This window comes from Dendrobates tinctorius, unplaced genomic scaffold (genome assembly GCF_039654945.1).
Source record: "Dendrobates tinctorius isolate UK_male_01 unplaced genomic scaffold, ASM3965494v1 ptg000099l, whole genome shotgun sequence".
Classification (NCBI taxonomy): Eukaryota; Metazoa; Chordata; class Amphibia; order Anura; family Dendrobatidae; genus Dendrobates; species Dendrobates tinctorius.
In genome coordinates, this window is record NW_027361767.1 from 1,325,583 (window position 1) to 1,343,535 (window position 17,953).

At 43.3% G+C, this 17,953-nt stretch overlaps 1 protein-coding gene across 6 annotated transcripts in view; it reads left to right on the plus strand.

The window, feature by feature from the left end:
• CACNA1A (calcium voltage-gated channel subunit alpha1 A) overlaps nt 1-17,953 on the plus strand; it is a 469,601-nt gene that overhangs the window by 346,769 nt on the left and 104,879 nt on the right. For 4 of the 6 annotated variants that reach the window (XM_073587383.1, XM_073587378.1, XM_073587381.1 and 1 more), the window contains exon 37: nt 5,996-6,092. The exons of 1 other annotated variant lie outside the window; for it this stretch is intronic. In XM_073587383.1, the coding sequence (XP_073443484.1) occupies nt 5,996-6,092 (97 nt within the window). Of the gene's footprint in view, nt 1-4,501; nt 4,599-5,995; nt 6,093-17,953 lie in introns of all 6 variants that reach the window. One more of the 6 variants, XM_073587379.1, reaches the window with a different exon arrangement.

Below are 17,953 nucleotides of genomic sequence, written 5' to 3' on the forward strand. Positions count from 1 at the left end.
CTTCAGTACCAGGCACTGAGCTACACAGAGCTTCAGTACCAGGCACTGAGCTACACAGAGCTGCAGCACTAGGCACTGAGCTACACAGAGCTTCAGTACCAGGTACTGAGCTACACAGACCTGCAGCACCAGGCACTGCGCTACACAGAGCTTCAGTACCAGGCACTGTGCCACACAGAGCTTCAGTACCAGGCACTGAGCTACACAGAGCTGCAGCACCAGGCACTGCGCTACACAGAGCTTCAGTACCAGGCACTGCGCTACACAGAGCTGCAGCACCAGGCACTGCGCTACACAGAGCTTCAGTACCAGGCACTGTGCTACACAGAGCTGCAGCCCCAGGCACTGAGCTACACAGATCTTCAGTACCAGGCACTGAGCTACACAGAGCTTCAGTACCAGGCACTGAGCTACACAGAGCTGCAGCCCCAGGCACTGAGCTACTGTTAGCACCGCACACGGCAAGGCGGAATTCCCTGGAGTGGACCCTCTGGGCCGTGGCACCGAGGGGCCCCGGACGAGCAACCAGGTGTGGCCGACCCCATACAGGGACCGTTTGGCGCAGGTCCAGGGGTTCGAATGCCACGGTAGCCGGAACCAAGAGGGGCGGCTCGGAATGGATCACAGAGCTGCAGACGGGAAGAAGAACTGCGTAAGGACGGCTGGAACAGACACCGGTAGACTAGACTAGAACAGGACAGCAGGTTGAAGCCCGGGTAGGCAAGGCTTGAGACAGACAGCAGGTACGGACTCGGGTAGGCAGGGCTGGAGCAGGTACGGAGACAGGACTGGAACAGGCACGGACACAGGAGTGGAGCAGGTACGGACACCGGTAGGCAGGACTGGAACAGGCACGGAGACAGGCAGCAGGACTGGAGCCGGTACGGACACAGGACTGAAGCAGGTACGGACACAGGACTGGAGCAGGTACGGACACCGGTAGGCAGGACTGGAACAGGTACGGAGACAGGTAGCAGGACAGGAACAGGTACGGAGACAGAACTGGAGCAGGTACGGACACAGGACTGGAGCAGGCACGGACACAGGACTGGAGCAGGCACGGACACAGGGAGCAGAGCTGGAAGGAAACACAAAGATTAAGGCAGGGAGCCTGATGCCAGGCGAGAGCACAGGGCCTAAGGTGCTGCAAGAACAACAACGGTCAGGCGCCTCCACTAAGGGAGGGCGGCCTGATATAGCTGCCGCTGTGCCCTCATTGGTCCGGCGGCGCAATCGGGGCAGGGCACCGCTGGAGACCAGCTCAGATGTGGAGAGCCGGCCGCGGCCTACGGCGCATGCGCGAGGCCTGCGGTGATGTCACCAGCCGTGGGCCGGACGGAGAGAGACGCCGGGGGAGGAGGGAGCGCGGCTGCCGGGCGAGGTGAGTATGGCCGCGCGCACTGGGACGCCTGGCGGGGAGCGTGACTGGGGGACCGGGGGCCATGACGGCAAGGCCAAGGGCCGTGACAGCTACACAGAGCTGCAGCCCCAGGCACTGAGCTACACAGAGCTGCAGCCCCAGGCAGTGAGCTACACAGAGCTGCAGCCCCAGGCAGTGAGCTACACAGAGCTGCAGCCCCAGGCAGTGAGCTACACAGAGCTGCAGCCCCAGGCACTGCGCTACACAGAGCTGCAGCCCCAGGCACTGCGCTACACAGAGCTTCAGTACCAGGCACTGAGCTACACAGAGCTGCAGTACCAGGTACTGAGCTACACAGAACTGCAGCACCAGGCACTGCGCTACACAGAGCTTCCGTATCAGTCACTGAGCTACACAGAGATGCAGTACCAGGTACTGAGCTACACAGAGCTTCAGTACCAGGCACTGAGCTACACAGAGATGCAGTACCAGGTACTGAGCTACACAGACCTGCAGCACCAGGCACTGCGCTACACAGAGCTTCAGTACCAGGCACTGTGCTACACAGAGCTGCAGCCCCAGGCACTGCGCTACACAGAGCTTCAGTACCAGGCACTGAGCTACACAGAGATGCAGTACCAGGTACTGAGCTACACAGAACTGAAAACACATGAAAAGAAGAAAGTATATGCACACAAATAGGGATCACCACAAAGATATGAAAAAAGTATCAATTTTATTAATGGACACAACAAACAGACACTTTGTGGTTAAAAACAATTAAAAAGTCTGAACAACCAGACATTAATAACAAAACAAAGACAATGGGTCATTTTGATAAATAGTTAAATGCTATGGGTCCCAAGACCAACCATACAGTATAATGCCAGGTATCTACTAGTTACCATAACCTAGGGTCTATCAAATCAATTGTTATGACAATCATGACCTTAAATCAAAAAATACCATATTATCAATAACTACTATGGTTACATAGAAATTCTACATATACCATGGACAGAAAATTGAATGCTTATCATGTTGCCAACACAAATAAACATACATTAACAAGTCCCTTTCCCTAGCATGATATCACCTGGTTTCTGAGGATGAACAAGCTACCGGGTAGGTTACATGGGACCCCCAAACCCACGCGTATCGACACAGTGATGTGTCTTTCTCAGGCTTTAGAAAGACACATCACTGTGTCGATACGCGTGGGTTTGGGGGTCCCATGTAACCTACCCGGTAGCTTGTTCATCCTCAGAAACCAGGTGATATCATGCTAGGGAAAGGGACTTGTTAATGTATGTTTATTTGTGTTGGCAACATGATAAGCGTTCAATTTTCTGTCCATGGTATATGTAGAATTTCTATGTAACCATAGTAGTTATTGATAATATGGTATTTTTTGATTTAAGGTCATGATTGTCATAACAATTGATTTGATAGACCCTAGGTTATGGTAACTAGTAGATACCTGGCATTATACTGTATGGTTGGTCTTGGGACCCATAGCATTTAACTATTTATCAAAATGACCCATTGTCTTTGTTTTGTTATTAATGTCTGGTTGTTCAGACTTTTTAATTGTTTTTAACCACAAAGTGTCTGTTTGTTGTGTCCATTAATAAAATTGATACTTTTTTCATATCTTTGTGGTGATCCCTATTTGTGTGCATATACTTTCTTCTTTTCATGTGTTTTCATATCAATCCATTTATATGCACTAGGTGATCCCACCCAAATTGATATTGTGGTTGGTGCCCGTTTATTCTATATCTTGTCAGACATTGAGCTGCACAGAACTGCAGCACCAGGCACTGCGCTACACAGAGCTTCTGTATCAGTCACTGAGCTACACAGAGATAGAGATGCAGTACCAGGTACTGAGTTACACAGAACTGCAGCACCAGGCACTGAGCTACACAGAGATGCAGTACCAGTCATTGTGCTACACAGAGCTGCAGCCCCTGGCACTGAGCTACACAGAGCTGCAGCCCCAGGCACTGCGCTACACAGAGCTTCAGTACCAGGCACTGAGCTACACAGAGCTGCAGCCCCAGGCACTGAGCTACACAGAGCTGCAGCCCCAGGCACTGAGCTACACAGAGATGCAGTACCAGGTACTGAGCTACACAGAACTGCAGCACCAGGCACTGAGCTACACAGAGCTGCAGCACCAGGCACTGAGCTACACAGAGCTGCAGCACCAGGCACAGCTGTTACAGAATATATGAAGCTCTGCATGGTAAATGATGAAGGATATGTATGCTCTCTGGGGTGCCATGACTGATTGATTGTTACTGGGTCCCCACAGATCTAATATTATTGACATATCCTAAAGTAAAACTTTTTCAACTCAGAATTTTCTAAGAATATTTGCAAATAGGTTTTCTAGAATATTAAACCTTTTTATTCTATAAATCCTACCCCCATCAATGGGGAACCAGTGTCCTTGCCCAGAAGTACTGGTGCCACCTCATTTGCTTAATAATGAGACACCAGTCGTCTTGTTCCTGTTACCTGCCTGATGGTGTCTACATTGCAGAGCGTGGCAGACTCAACATCTATCAGAATACCTGGTTACTGGAACACAAAGACAGTCCAGCATTGTATGATTGGATTGTATATTACCTATTCTTAGATCTCCTTCACATTTACTGTACCCTCTTTATTTACTAGCACATTGATAAGGTAAAGTACCAGCTATACGCTGACGTGCATTCATTTTTGCACAGTATAGTAAGTAGACGAGTTGCTTTTACCATTACTTTTCAAGCTCTTTTAATGTGCAAATTGAAATACATCAAGATCAGTGGGAAAGGGCAGTCATCATCCTTGGAAACGGTCAAGTTTGAGACTTTAGCCATCACGTTTATGGGGGTGATTTATAAAAACTACATTGGAGTTTCCCTGAGCAGAGGGTGAGATCACTGCCCACCGCGATGTCACTGTGGTTTTTATAAATCCCCTTGATTGTGTCTGTATGTGTGTGTGTGTGTGTGTTATTACTATGTTTGCACATTCTCTGTATCATGCAGGACACAGCAATGCATCCAAGAGAGTATGATTACAGGGAGGGTCACCCATGAAAGCTGCACATCCTCTCAACTAACTCCCCTTCTGTTCTTATTTCAGCGGGCGCATTCATTATAAGGACATGTACAGTTTGTTGCGGGTTATATCCCCACCGCTGGGTTTGGGGAAGAAATGCCCCCACAGGGTGGCCTGCAAGGTTTGGAAAACCATTACAAAAAAACAAAAAAAACTAAAGCAAAAATGAAACACAGAACGAAACTTCCACAACCCTTACCCAATATATCCATCCTTCCTTCTCTCACCCCTGGATAATATTTCTTTCTCCCATCCTTCAACACTTAGCCCGTTATTCCCTGCAAGAATTTAAGCGGAATGCGCGTTGCTTTCACCTCCCTAATATTAATATATATATAACATATATATATTTTACGACAGCTGTACTCAGCTATGTACACCTCGTGCATCTGATCTCTTTGGCTGCTGGAGGGAGGGGGTTGGTCCCGTAGCAGCTAAAGGGTAGATAGTCTTATGGAAGAAGCATGGGCTTGCTGGGTTTACCGGGGATTTTGGGCACGAATAATTTTTTTTTTGACCGAAGGGGAGGGGAGCCTGCTTTAAAGAAGAAAAAATCTGCTTGATGAGGGGGGGAGGGTGCAGAGGGGTCTCAGGGGGGCTCCATTAACCATTCTGGATCTCCTTTCATATTCCATAAACCTCGCTCCCACACACCACCTCCCTTTTACCACCACCACCACCACTGAAAACATCTTCCTCCCTGCTTCCCAAATTCCCTTCCTAATTCATACCGGCAGGACAAGGCATAATGTTTTTCCTAACACACCTGTACTGGAGAGAGGTTGTAAAATGAGAATTCTCCACCTGCCAATAGATTGCCACATGAATGTTGAAAAATGTCAGCTTTAGCCCTTGGTAGCTCCTGGGAGAGACACTTGCCGCCCGCTCCTGAATGATATGATGTAGGCGTTTTGGGTTGATATGGATGTCAGGTTCCGGCTCCTGGTGTGGGTGACTTCCTCTGCGTCGTCTCCTCAGGTAGTGATAAGTTGATCTAATTTCTTTTCACACCTTTTCTCTCCATGTTTCTTCAGATCCCGACTCCCCTTTCCTCACTATGTCCTGAGATATACTCTCTCATATTTATCTTCCTCTCATTTTTTCTTCCTCTTTCTTCCTATTCTGTATTCAATCTACTCCTCTTGTCATGTTCCTTCTCTATTTTCTTGCCATCATGCTTCTTACATGTTCATGATTAAAACCCATAAATTTAATTCATTCATTCATTCCATTTCTTGGAAATGTACATTTGATGATACGTCTTCCTCCTTAATGATTTGTTTGTGCTTCTTATTTCACACTTCACTTATTTATTTCAAACATCCATTTTACCTGCTTGTCTGCTTCGACTCATTCTTCCCGTCACTTCACCATCCCACTTGTATTAATAATGACCGATCTTATCTTTCCTCACCATACAACATTCATTCCCTTTCATGGCCCATTTCCCTTTTTACCTCCAATAAATCCACCTTCCTCCTTTCCATGGCTCTGTGGCTCCTTTCTCTCTGTTCCCAGGGGTCGCATGAAATACACAGACTTGTATGAGATGCTCAGACTAATCTCGCCTCCCTTGGGTCTGGGGAAGAAATGCCCTGCTCGAGTTGCTTATAAGGTAGATCCCTTCCACTTCCCACTACCATGATTCTTACCCTCTTTTCTAGTCCGTTCTTGGGTCCCATACTGTTACTTGCCAGCTAGAGGTAACTTAACCCTACTGCTTTGCACCTTTGTGCAGCTACCAGCAGAAGGGTTAAGGAGTACCCAAATAAGAGATCCTTGATGCCAGGAGCCTCTTGTCACTGGAAGCCTCTTAATGGCATTTTTGTCTTTTGATGTTATATTTTTGGTATTTTGACGTGGAGATGTGCCGTCACTGTGTGCGTATGTCTTTGACATGTTCTGTATGTTGAGTGACATTGACAAGCCCTGCGCTAATGAAGGGAGAGAAATTTAGTTAATTCCACGCTCTCTCCTACAAAATCTCCTTGTGAACCACAGGTAAAGTTAAAGTTCACAGACTATCACAATTTAGCCTCTTGATGTCCATAGAAAACATGGTATTCTATGCTTTTTTTTTATAAGTTTTTCTCATATTGCATATATAGTAGAGAGAGTTCATTTGTAAAAGTGAAATAGGGTCTGACCGTTCCATGCTTCCACTACTCTAAATAAGGAGGGCCTCTTCATCTCCATGCTTTGTAGGCGAGAAGGGCAGTATGACCCACAGGGGTTTCAAGGACTCCAAGACTACAAAACTAATGGCCTTTATTTCAGATTTGTTGAGGGACCCACTCTCTACAATCTATCAGTTTTGTTGTCCTGGAGAACCCTTTGAGCATTGTGAAAGGTTTTGTCCAACGACGCTCACTTCTGCATCAGGAGATGATGACGTTGGCTCGATACATACTTGCCAAGGTGGATGCACCATCAGCAGCTGTCGTTCACCCGTTGTGGTCATTAGACTAAGACGGGCATGAACCCTGCCGATCATGCACATGTCCTGGCAGCTATGTGTATCCACAGTGTCTTCAACAGCGCAAGACAAACCTTTAGGTTTAGGTTTATCGTCCTGCCTATGGAAGATTGTGTGGGATCAGCCTGAGCTAGAGCCACCTTCCTACAAGCTCAATGCTAGCTGTATAGGATGTGGGTACAGTAAATAGATTCTTACGGAACTTTCATTGATGGACAGGTTTTATATAGACGACCCGTGATCTCTAGTAACTATGTAATAATACATGGTAGGATGGTCAGGCTACGAGATTATTTTTTATTGGCTTGTTCTCTAATTACAAGATCAGTGAAGGTCCCTTGTTATGAGATCTGGTGCTCTGGGTATCTAAAACCAGTGCCAGGATGGTGGGTGCTACATTGATTCATTATAGTACCTCTTTCAGTTTTCTAACTCATAAAGAAATGTTTGCGAACAGTTTATGACTATGTCATATGCAGGATAGCACGTTATACGGTTTCATAGCCAAGAATTTTTGCATTTCTAATGACTTGTCAAGGAGTTTACATCCACTAAGTAGCTTGTAATTGGCCTAGAGGCGCAATACAGAGTGGCTTTAGATCTCTCGGTTCATGGCAGATCCGCTACTGTCATTATGGTGGCAAAATGGTGTGTAGGTATTTGGCACAATGGATTACAGGTCCTCAGGCACAATGTGGTGTAGCCTAAGGTTACATTTCTTATATGAAAACGTGGTAATTAAACTTATAGGTATAAGACCAAGAGTCCGAAGATTTCCTTTACATGACAAGATGGTATATATAGGTTTATGGCAGAATGGTCTTTTGATGATACATTTTTGGTGGCATAGGATGGTAGTACAGGGGTCAGTTCAATTCTAGTAATTTAGAAATAACATATCTTCTTTTTCTGGCAATACGGTTCATAGGTCTCTAGTCACACGCTAGAAAGGATTGGAGATCTCTGATAAATTAAATATTCATGGGTAGAGCATTATGGCAGAAACGTCATTTCTAGTAACAAATCAGATCGGTTTCTAGTTCTCTCATAACATGGAAGGAGTGTCTGTAAACCAAAGTATATCCCCCACTAGCCTGAAGATTCTTCGGTAAGAGGTAGGTTAGTCTTTCTTTCTGCAGTGCTAACAGGATAAAACAGCATTTGGTCCTGAATGCCTGGTAAATCTCCAGGTTATATGTTAGATTTTTGGCAATGTAGACTAACATGGATAAAAGTTTTGCTTAGCAGTACATCGTTCATTTATTGCTCTGTATGTCTCAGAGTATGATTAAAACCACTGTGTTAAAAGATAGCCAAAATCCTAATTACTGCTCAAGTAGAAACCATCGATCGCGGGCAGCTAGTAACAGTTATTCAACAAAAGTGAAAAACTGGTGAGAATGTTGTGACGGCTCACTCAATTTACTACAAATAGCAGTGAGATAAACAGTACATGTTCATGATATACAAGTGTTTCTCACAAAATTAGAATATCACCAAAAAGTAAATTTATTTCAGTTCTTCAATACAAAAAGTGAATCTCCTATATTCTATAGAGTCATTACACACCGAGTGATCTATGTCACGTGTTTATTTCTGTTAATGTTGATGATTGTGGCTTACAGCCAATGAAAACCCAAAAGTCATTATCTCAGTAAATTAGAATACTTTATAACACAAGCTTGAAAAATGATTTTAAAATCCAAAATGTTGGTATACTGAAATGTATGTTCAGTAAATGCACTCAGTACTTGGTCGGGGCTCCTTTAGCATCAATTACTGCATCAAAACGGCGTGGCATGGAGGCGATCAGCCTGTGGCACTGCTGAGGGGTTATGGAAGCCCAGGTTGCTTTGATCGTAGCCTTCAGCTCATCTGCATTGTTGGGTCTGGTGTCTCTCATCTTCCTCTTGACAAAACCCCATAGATTCCCTATGGGGTTAACGTCAGGCAAGTTTGCTGCCAATCAAGCCCAGTGTTACTGTTGTTTTTACACCAGGTATTGGTACATTTGGCAGTGTGGACAGGCGCCAAGTCCTGCTGGAGAGTGACATTTCCATCTCCAAAAATCTTGTCGGCAGAGGAAAGCATGAAGAGCTCTGAAATGTCCTGGTAGACGACTACCCTGACTTTGGTCTTGATAAAACACAGTGGACCTACACCAGCAGATGACATGGCTCCCCAAACCATCACTGATTGTGGAGACTTCACACTAGACCTCCAGCAGCTTAGATTGTGGCCTCTCCACTCTTCCTCCAGACTCTGGGACCTTAATTTCCAAATGAAATAAAACATTTACTTTAATCTGAAAACAACACTTTGGACCACTGACAACAGTCCAGTTCTTTTTCTCCTTGGCCCAGGTAAGACGCTTCTGGCGTTGTCTATTGGTCATAAGTGGCTGACACAAGGAATGCGACACTTGTAGCCCATGTCCTGGATACGTCTGTGTGTGGTGAAGCAATGACTCCAGCAGCAGTCCACTCCTTGTGAATCTCTCCCAAATTTTTGAATGGCCTTTTCTTAACAATCCTTTCAAGGCTGCGGTTATCCCGGTTGCTTGTGCACCTTTTTCTACCACACTTTTTCCTTCCACTCAACTTTGCATTAATAAGCTTGGATATAGCACTGTGTGAACAGCCGGCTTCTTTAGCAATGACCTTTTGTGGCTTCCCCTCCTTGTGGAGTGTGTCAATGACTGCCTTCTCTGTTTGTAATGACTCTATATAATATATGAGTTTCACTTTTTGTATTGAAGAACTGAAACAAATTAACTTTTTGATGATATTCTAATTTAGTGAGAAGTACTTGCACATATATCAGTCTGTGCAAAAAGACCACTGAAATAACAGATTTTCAAAGGTGCTATATGTAAATATATAAAACCAACAAGGCTGAATATAAATAATTAATGTGATGAAAAATATTAAACTAGTTTAAGATTAACACACTGGCGCCAGTCCACTTGGACAGAGAAGGAAGGTCCACTATTCCCAGATGCAGCTGGTGAATAACAGGCTCTGTGCTGGTGCCTGTTTAAAAGAGCTAAAGCTGATGAGAAAAGAAATACACCGCGCTATACTGGGAACTGAAAAAAATAATATAACTGAGTACTTACTTGCTGGTGTGTGAAAAAATCACGTGGTGGTGGATGTATAGCAGTATTCTGAGACTATTCACCTTGTCATAGATGTATATATTTGGATGCCAAAACTGCTGAGTAGATAATATAGGGTTAAATGGGGGTGAGCCCGTTAGTGTGTTACAGAGGAAAAAAAAAAAAAATAAACACTCTCTTCATCAGGGTTGTCAAGGGTGGCTCAAAGGCAGCACAATACCGACATGTTTCGAGAGATAGCTACTCTCTTCATCAGGGTTGTCAACCCTGATGAAGAGAGTAGCTATCTCTCGGAACATGTCGGTATTGTGCTGCCTTTGAGCCACCGTCTTACCCCCAGTGTGACGTCACGCTAGCCCTGCCCCATCACACGTCGAGTCCCTCAGCGTTGCTCTCGGCCGGAGCACGCGAGGCAACGGCGGTCTCCACGTTCATACGGATTAGCAGCAGCAGCCCCAGCCCCCACGCTGAGCACCCAAGCCTGCCTCACTGAGCACTGGCCCTGCAAGTAAGTGCACCAGAATTAAGCACCTCGTTCCACTAGTGGGCACATGCTGTCACTAACGCTCATTCACTTTGCAGGAACTGTGCCATCATTTGTTTTGCACAGGATTAATCATTCTGACCTCGCCTGTTGAAATTGGCATGCAGTAAGGTCAGCATTCAGTTATCATCTCAAACATCTATTTATCCCCCTCTTTTTTTTTTTTTTTTCAACTATTATATTTTTTACATCTGAAACAGGCTGCAACATTCCAATCTTAATACTTGGCAATGGCTACATTTACAGCATATATTTTATATGGTTCTGATTTCCTTAAGTGAGTAAATCAAGATTAGTTCATATTTTATTTTATTTTATTTATTTATTTATTTATTATTATTTTTTTTTCCCTCTGTAACACACTAACGGGCTCACCCCCATTTAACCCTATATTATCTACTCAGCAGTTTTGGCATCCAAATATATACATCTATGACAAGGTGAATAGTCTCAGAATACTGCTATACATCCACCACCATGTGATTTTTTCACACACCAGCAAGTAAGTACTCAGTTATATTATTTTTTTCAGTTCCCAGTATAGCGCGGTGTATTTCTTTTCTTATCAGAAAAATATTAAACTATAAAAAAAGGCAGCTTGTTTAGTGCACAAATAAGCAATAATAATACAAAGATGATGATGTTGGGCAGATTAAGCAGCAGATATAACGTAACAGTAAAGCACTGTAGGATTAAGTATAGTGATGAGCGAATGTGCTCGATTAATATGTTCCAAGTCCCCGCGGCTTCTTGTCTCGCAGCTGTTCGACAGCCGCAACAGATGCAGAGATTGCCTATCAAACAGACAATCCCTTCATGTGTTCCTACTGTCGAACAGCCGTGAGACATGCAGGTGCAGGGACTCGAACATATTATTCAGGCACGCCGAAGTCTCTCGGTTAGCACCAGAGCGTGCTCGGATAACACCTTGCCCGAGCACATTCGCTCATCACTACTTAAGAACACCAGTCTATCGGAGAGGTGTCAGTGTGCGAGTACACCCACTGTTTAGGTGCTAAGTCCGGTAAGCTGACAGCAGTCACGATGAGGCACTATCAGAACTGCAGTAGATGGAGGCAAATGTTAAAAGTGCACTGCAGCAGTCCTGGGAGTCCCGGCCGGTGACAACCCTGGGGATGGAAGCCCAGCATTGGAGTGAGCGGTGTATGACGTCACACTGTCTCCGAGATGCGGATGCCTGAAGGGGCCGCACTTCTCCTTACATGTTTAGGAAAGCACTGTTTCCTTCATCCATCTAACATATAAGTGGGCATGGGCGTAATTATATTTCATGTCTCAGAGTATATTGCAGAAAGATCTGCTGTTTTGTGTAGGTCGATAGTAGGTCTATGCAATAAAATGACTATGCAGAAGTTTTTCTAAGAACATGACAGTATAGTGTATATACTGCTCCATATTGAAATCATATATATGCTTATAGGTATATACTGAAGTGACCTACAGGTTTCACATGTGCTTTTATGTACACATATATTGGATATTATGGCAGGATGCTGTGATCAATGAATGGTTGGCCTGTGTGCTAGTTCTGCTAGGGGCTTAGGTTCCTAGTCCTATATCACATACAGATGAATCTATCACTCTTTCTTTTCCTGTCTCTGCATTCCTTATTCTTTTATTTTATGTATCTTCCTCTCTTGTCTCTTCACACTCATTCTGGTAAGTGCACAATGCATTGGAAGGATGATGCAGGCTGACCTAACCCTTCTCCCTTCCTGCTTGACAAATATCCTGTTGCAACGAGATCTAAAATAATGATTTACAACCATGCATTAATGAAAGCTGTGCTTGTGAAGTATTATCATAGAACACGAGGCAGGATTTATGAGAAATGATGAAACATGATAAAAACATATGTTTTACTAGAGCAGATAAATAAATGCCCGCTGTTGGGGGAGACATGATATTTTTCCTGCGTGCCATTTTTCATGATGTCTCTATCACTGCACAAAACTTTTATATATATATATATATATATATATATATATATATATATATATATATATATATATATATATATATATACACACACTCACTGGCCACTTTATTAGGTACACCATGCTAGTAAGGGGTTGGACCCCCTTTTGCCTTCAGAACTGCCTCAATTCTTCGTGGCAGAGATTCAACAAGGTGCTGGAAGCATTCCTCAGAGATTTTGGACCATATTGACATGATGGCATCACACAGTTGGCGCAGATTTGTCGGCTGCACATCCCTGATGCGAATCTCCCGTTCCACCACATCCCAAAGATGCTCTATTGGATTGAGATCTGGTGACTGAGGAGGCCATTTGAGTACAGTGAACTCATTGTCATGTTCAAGAAACCAATCTGAGATGATTCGAGCTTTATGACATGGCGCATTATCCTGCTGAAAGTAGCCATCAGATGTTGGGTACATTGTGGTCATAAAGGGATGGACATGGTCAGCAACAATACTCAGGTAGGCTGTGGCGTTGCAACGATGCTCAATTGGTACCAAGGGGCCCAAAGAGTGCCCAGAAAAAATTCCCCACACCATGACACCACCACCACCAGCCTGAACCGTTGATACAAGGCAGGATGGATCCATGCTTTCATGTTGTTTACGCCAAATTCTGACCCTACCATCCGAATGTCGCAGCAGAAATCGAGACTCATCAGACCAGGCAACGTTTTTCCAATCTTCTACTGTCCAATTTCGATGAGCTTGTGCAAATTGTAGCCTCAGTTTCCTGTTCTTAGCTGAGAGGAGTGGTACCCAGTGTGGTCTTCTGCTGCTGTAGCCCATCTGCCTCAAAGTTCGACGCACTGTGCATTCAGAGATGCTCTTCTGCCTACCTTGGTTGTAACGGGTGGCAATTTGAGTCACTGTTGCCTTTCTATCAGCTCGAACCAGTCTGCCCATTCTCCTCTGACCTCTGGCATCAACAAGGCATTTCCGGCCACAGAACTGCCGCTCACTGGATTTTTTTTCTTTTTCGGACCATTCTCTGTAAACCCTAGAGATGGTTGTGCGTGAAAATCCCAGTAGATCAGCAGTTTCTGAAATTCTCAGACCAGCCCTTCTGGCACCAACAATCATGCCACGTTCAAAGGCACTCAAATCACCTTTCTTCCCCATACTGATGCTCGGTTTGAACTGCAGGAGATTGTCTTGACCATGTCTACATGCCTAAATGCACTGAGTTGCCGCCATGTGATTGGCTGATTAGAAATTAAGTCTTAACACACAGTTGGACAGGTGTACCTAATAAAGTGGCCAGTGAGTGTATATATATATATAGTTATGATATTATTCAGCTTTGGATTTTAATTAGATTTAGTGATTAATCCGTAAGGCCATAACATATTTGTCCTCTATCCATGTGACATGTGATTGATGTTTATTATTAAAGAGTACCTATCAAAAAGTCCAATTTGCTCTTATTTTATCCCCATTGCTCTCCTGAGTATTTCTCTTTTTTTTTTTTCTTTTATAAAATCCACCATAAGTTTCGGGAGATGTAGGCCTTTTGATTTAGTGTGCCCAATATGTTGTTGTTTTTTATGGTCTTCACTAAAAGAGGGCTTTGGTTGCAGGATCCTCTGGGGCATGTCTTTTAGCTTCTCGCAGGGTCCTCTGGGGCATATCTTTTGGCTGCTCGCAGGATCCTCTGGGGTGTGTCTTTTGGCTGCTCGCAGGATCCTCTGGGGTGTGTCTTTTGGCTGCTTGCAAGATCCTCTGGGGCATGTCTTTTGGCAGCTCGCAGGATCTTTTGGGGTGTGTCTTTTGGCTGCTCACAGGATCCTTTGGGGTGTCTTTTGGCTGCTCGCAGGATCCTCTGGGGCATGTCTTTTAGCTGCACGCAGGATCCTCTGGGGCATGTCTTTTGGCTGCTCGCAGGATCCTCTGGGGCATGTATTTTGGTTGATCACAGAATCCTCTGGGGCATGTATTTTGGTTGATCACAGAATCCTCTGTGTTGAGTCTTTTGACTCCTCTGTATTATCCTGTGAGCAAATCCCTCTTGTAAAGACCATAAAAACTATTACATTGGGTGCACTCAAACAATCATATCTCTGGAACTGTATGGAAAAAAACTGGAATACTCAAAAAGAAGCAGAGATAAAATCAGAGCAAAAACTGGCCACTTTTGACCTGATGACTGATCTGTCTAATTTCTACACATTGAATATACCATCAAATCTTTTATTATATCTGTCCTGTTTCTACACTATATTACTCACACCTTATACTTCTCCAAAATGAAGATAAAGACAACACTTCAAGTGAAAAAAAACAAGACTTTTTTATTTATCTCTTACGTTTCTTAACTATACTTATACTATTGCTCCATCCATTCCTTAATTATATATGTCCCAAATTTATATTACACATATACTATTACTCATCCTATATATTACAACTGTTCTGTATCTACACTTTACCTGTACTATTACTCCCACCTTACATTACATGTCTTGTATTAATACTATAACTATGGTATAGTGTTACTAATACATTATATTATGTATCAATACTACAACTATACTGTTACTCACACCTTATATTATGTCTTGTATTAATACTATAACTATACTGTTACTTACACCTTACATTATATATAGCTCTGGCAAAATTAAGGGTATGTGCACACGCTGCGGAATGCTCTGCGGATTTGGCCGCGCGGATTTTGTAAAATCCGGAGGTAAATCTGCAGGTCAAAAGACCTGCGGTTTTACCTGCGGATTGGACTGCGGTTTTGACCTGCGGTTTTTCATCTCCACAATGGAGGAGATGGTAAACCGCAGCGAAATCCGCAGAAAGAATTGACATGTCAATTCTTTGTGCGGTTTAGAAACCGCAGCAAATCCACACGGAAAATTCCGCAGCGTCTGCACAGCGTTTTTTTTTCCCATAGGATATTTTGCTACTGTACACCGCAGCAAAAACTGCTGCGGATCCGCAGCGGCCAAATCCGCTGCGGATCTGCAGCAGAATCCGCAGCGTGTGCACACACCCTAAGAGACCACGGCAGAGTTTTATAAAAAATAAGCTTCTCTACATGTCTGGCAGCCATTCCATTCCAGTGTAAGTTGAATTCCAACCAGAGTACACCTCATTCTACTAAATGTGGTTCTGATTAAGTGATCACCTGAACCAAATCTTATTTAATGAAGGAAAGTATGGAAAAAAAACCCTGCTGTGGTGTTCACACTCTAGCAATAGGAAAAGCTGGATGGCAAAACAAGTGCTAGTAATATCCTAAAAGTAATTGGAATAAAAAAATAACTTTTAACCATGCCAAAGTAGTTGAAAAGAAAAGTCTTGAGTAAGGAAAAGAAGGGCTCAATTCTGACTCTACTAGCGGAGGGATACAGTGAGCATCATGATGCCTCCATCCTTAAAATTTCTAAGACGGCAGTCCATTACAACGAGGTCAAGCAGAAGACATTGGAGACAACAAAGCTACAGACCGGCAGAGTGCGAAAACGACTCTCCACTGAACGAGATGACCGTCATCTTTTTCGAATGTCACTCAGCAACCGCAGGATGACATCAAGTGACCTACAAAAGGACTGGCAAATGGCAGCTGGGGTGAAGTGCACGGCAAGAACAGTTCGTAACAGGCTCCTAGAGGCAGGGCTCAAGTCTTGTAAATGTAGAAAAAAACCTTTCATCAATGAGAAGCAAAGGAGAGCCAGGCTGAAGTTTGCCAAAGACCATAAGGATTGGACCATAGAGGACTGGTTAAGTTAATCTTCTCTGATGAATCTAATTTTCAGCTTTGCCCAACACCTGGTCGTCTAATGGTTAGACGGAGACCTGGAGAGGCGTACAAGCCACAGTGTTTTGCACCCACTGTGAAATTTGGTGGAGGATCGGTGATGATCTGGGGATGCTTCAGCAAGGCTGGAATTGGGCAGGTTATTCTTTGCGAAGGATGTATGAATCAAGCTGCATACAAGGTTATCCTGGAAAAACAGTTGATTCCTTCTGCTCAGGCAATGTTCCCCAACTCTGAGGACTGGTTTTTCCAGCAGGACAATGCGCCGTGCCACACAGCTAGGTCAATCAATGTGTGGATGAAGGACCACATCAAATCCCAGTCATGGCCAGCCCAATCTCCAGACCTGAACCCCATTAAAAACCTCTAGAATGTAAAGAAGAGGAAGATGGATAGTCACAAGCCATCAAACAAAGAAGAACTGCTTAAATTTTTGTATCAGGAGTGGCATAAGGTCACCGAAAAGCAGTGTGACAGACTGGTGGAAAGCATGCCATGAATGCTGTGATTAAAAATCATGGTTATTCCACAAAATATTGATTTCTGAACTCTTCCTGAGTTAAAACATTAGTATTGTTGTTTCTAAATGATTAGGAGTTTGTTTTCTTAGCATTATTTGAGGCCTGCAAGCACTGCTTTTTTTGTTCTTTTGACCATGTCTCATATTTTGAAAATAAATACAAAATTTAGTGCTTGGAAATTAGGAGACATGTTGTCAGTAGTTTATAGAATAAAAGAGCAATTTACATTTTACTCAAAAATATAAAGAGAAAAATCAGAGAAACTGAACATTTTGCAGTGGTTTTTTACTTATTGCCAGAGCTGTATATGTCTTGTATTATTACACTATAACTATACTGTTACTCACACTTTACATTATATATGTCTTGTATTAATACTATATACTGCTACTCACATCTTACATTATATATCAATAGCATAGGTAAAGGGGAAAAGGAAAATAGTCAGCTCACCAGTCTTCTGCAGGTTTTTCTGAGTACACACAGTGCCGCCTTGATCAGAGGCGTGGTTCACAATGAAAAATGGGAGAGGAAAAAAAATTCTCAAGCGTGTAATCCAATAAAATCAATTCTTTTATTCAAGCCATATTAAAATGTATGTATCAAAAATACAAATGACTAATGACATACCATGACTAAGACCGCAAGAGGTTGAAACGCGTTGGTTGTTATGGGGACCCCATCCTTCCTTTCCTTTGTTCATTTGTATTTTTGATACATACATTTTAATATGTCTTGAATAAAAGAATTGATTTTATTGGATTACACGCTGGAGAATTTTTTTTTCCTCTCCCATTTTACATTATATATGTCTTGTATTAATACTATAACCTATACTGTTACTCACACCTTACATTATGTTTTGTATTAATACTATAACTATACTGTTACATTACATTATATGTCTTGTATTAATACTATAACTATACCATTACTCACACCTTAAATTATATATGTCTTGTATTAATACTATAACTATACTGTTACTTACACCTTACATTATGTCTTGTATTAATACTATAACTATACCATTACTCACACCTTACA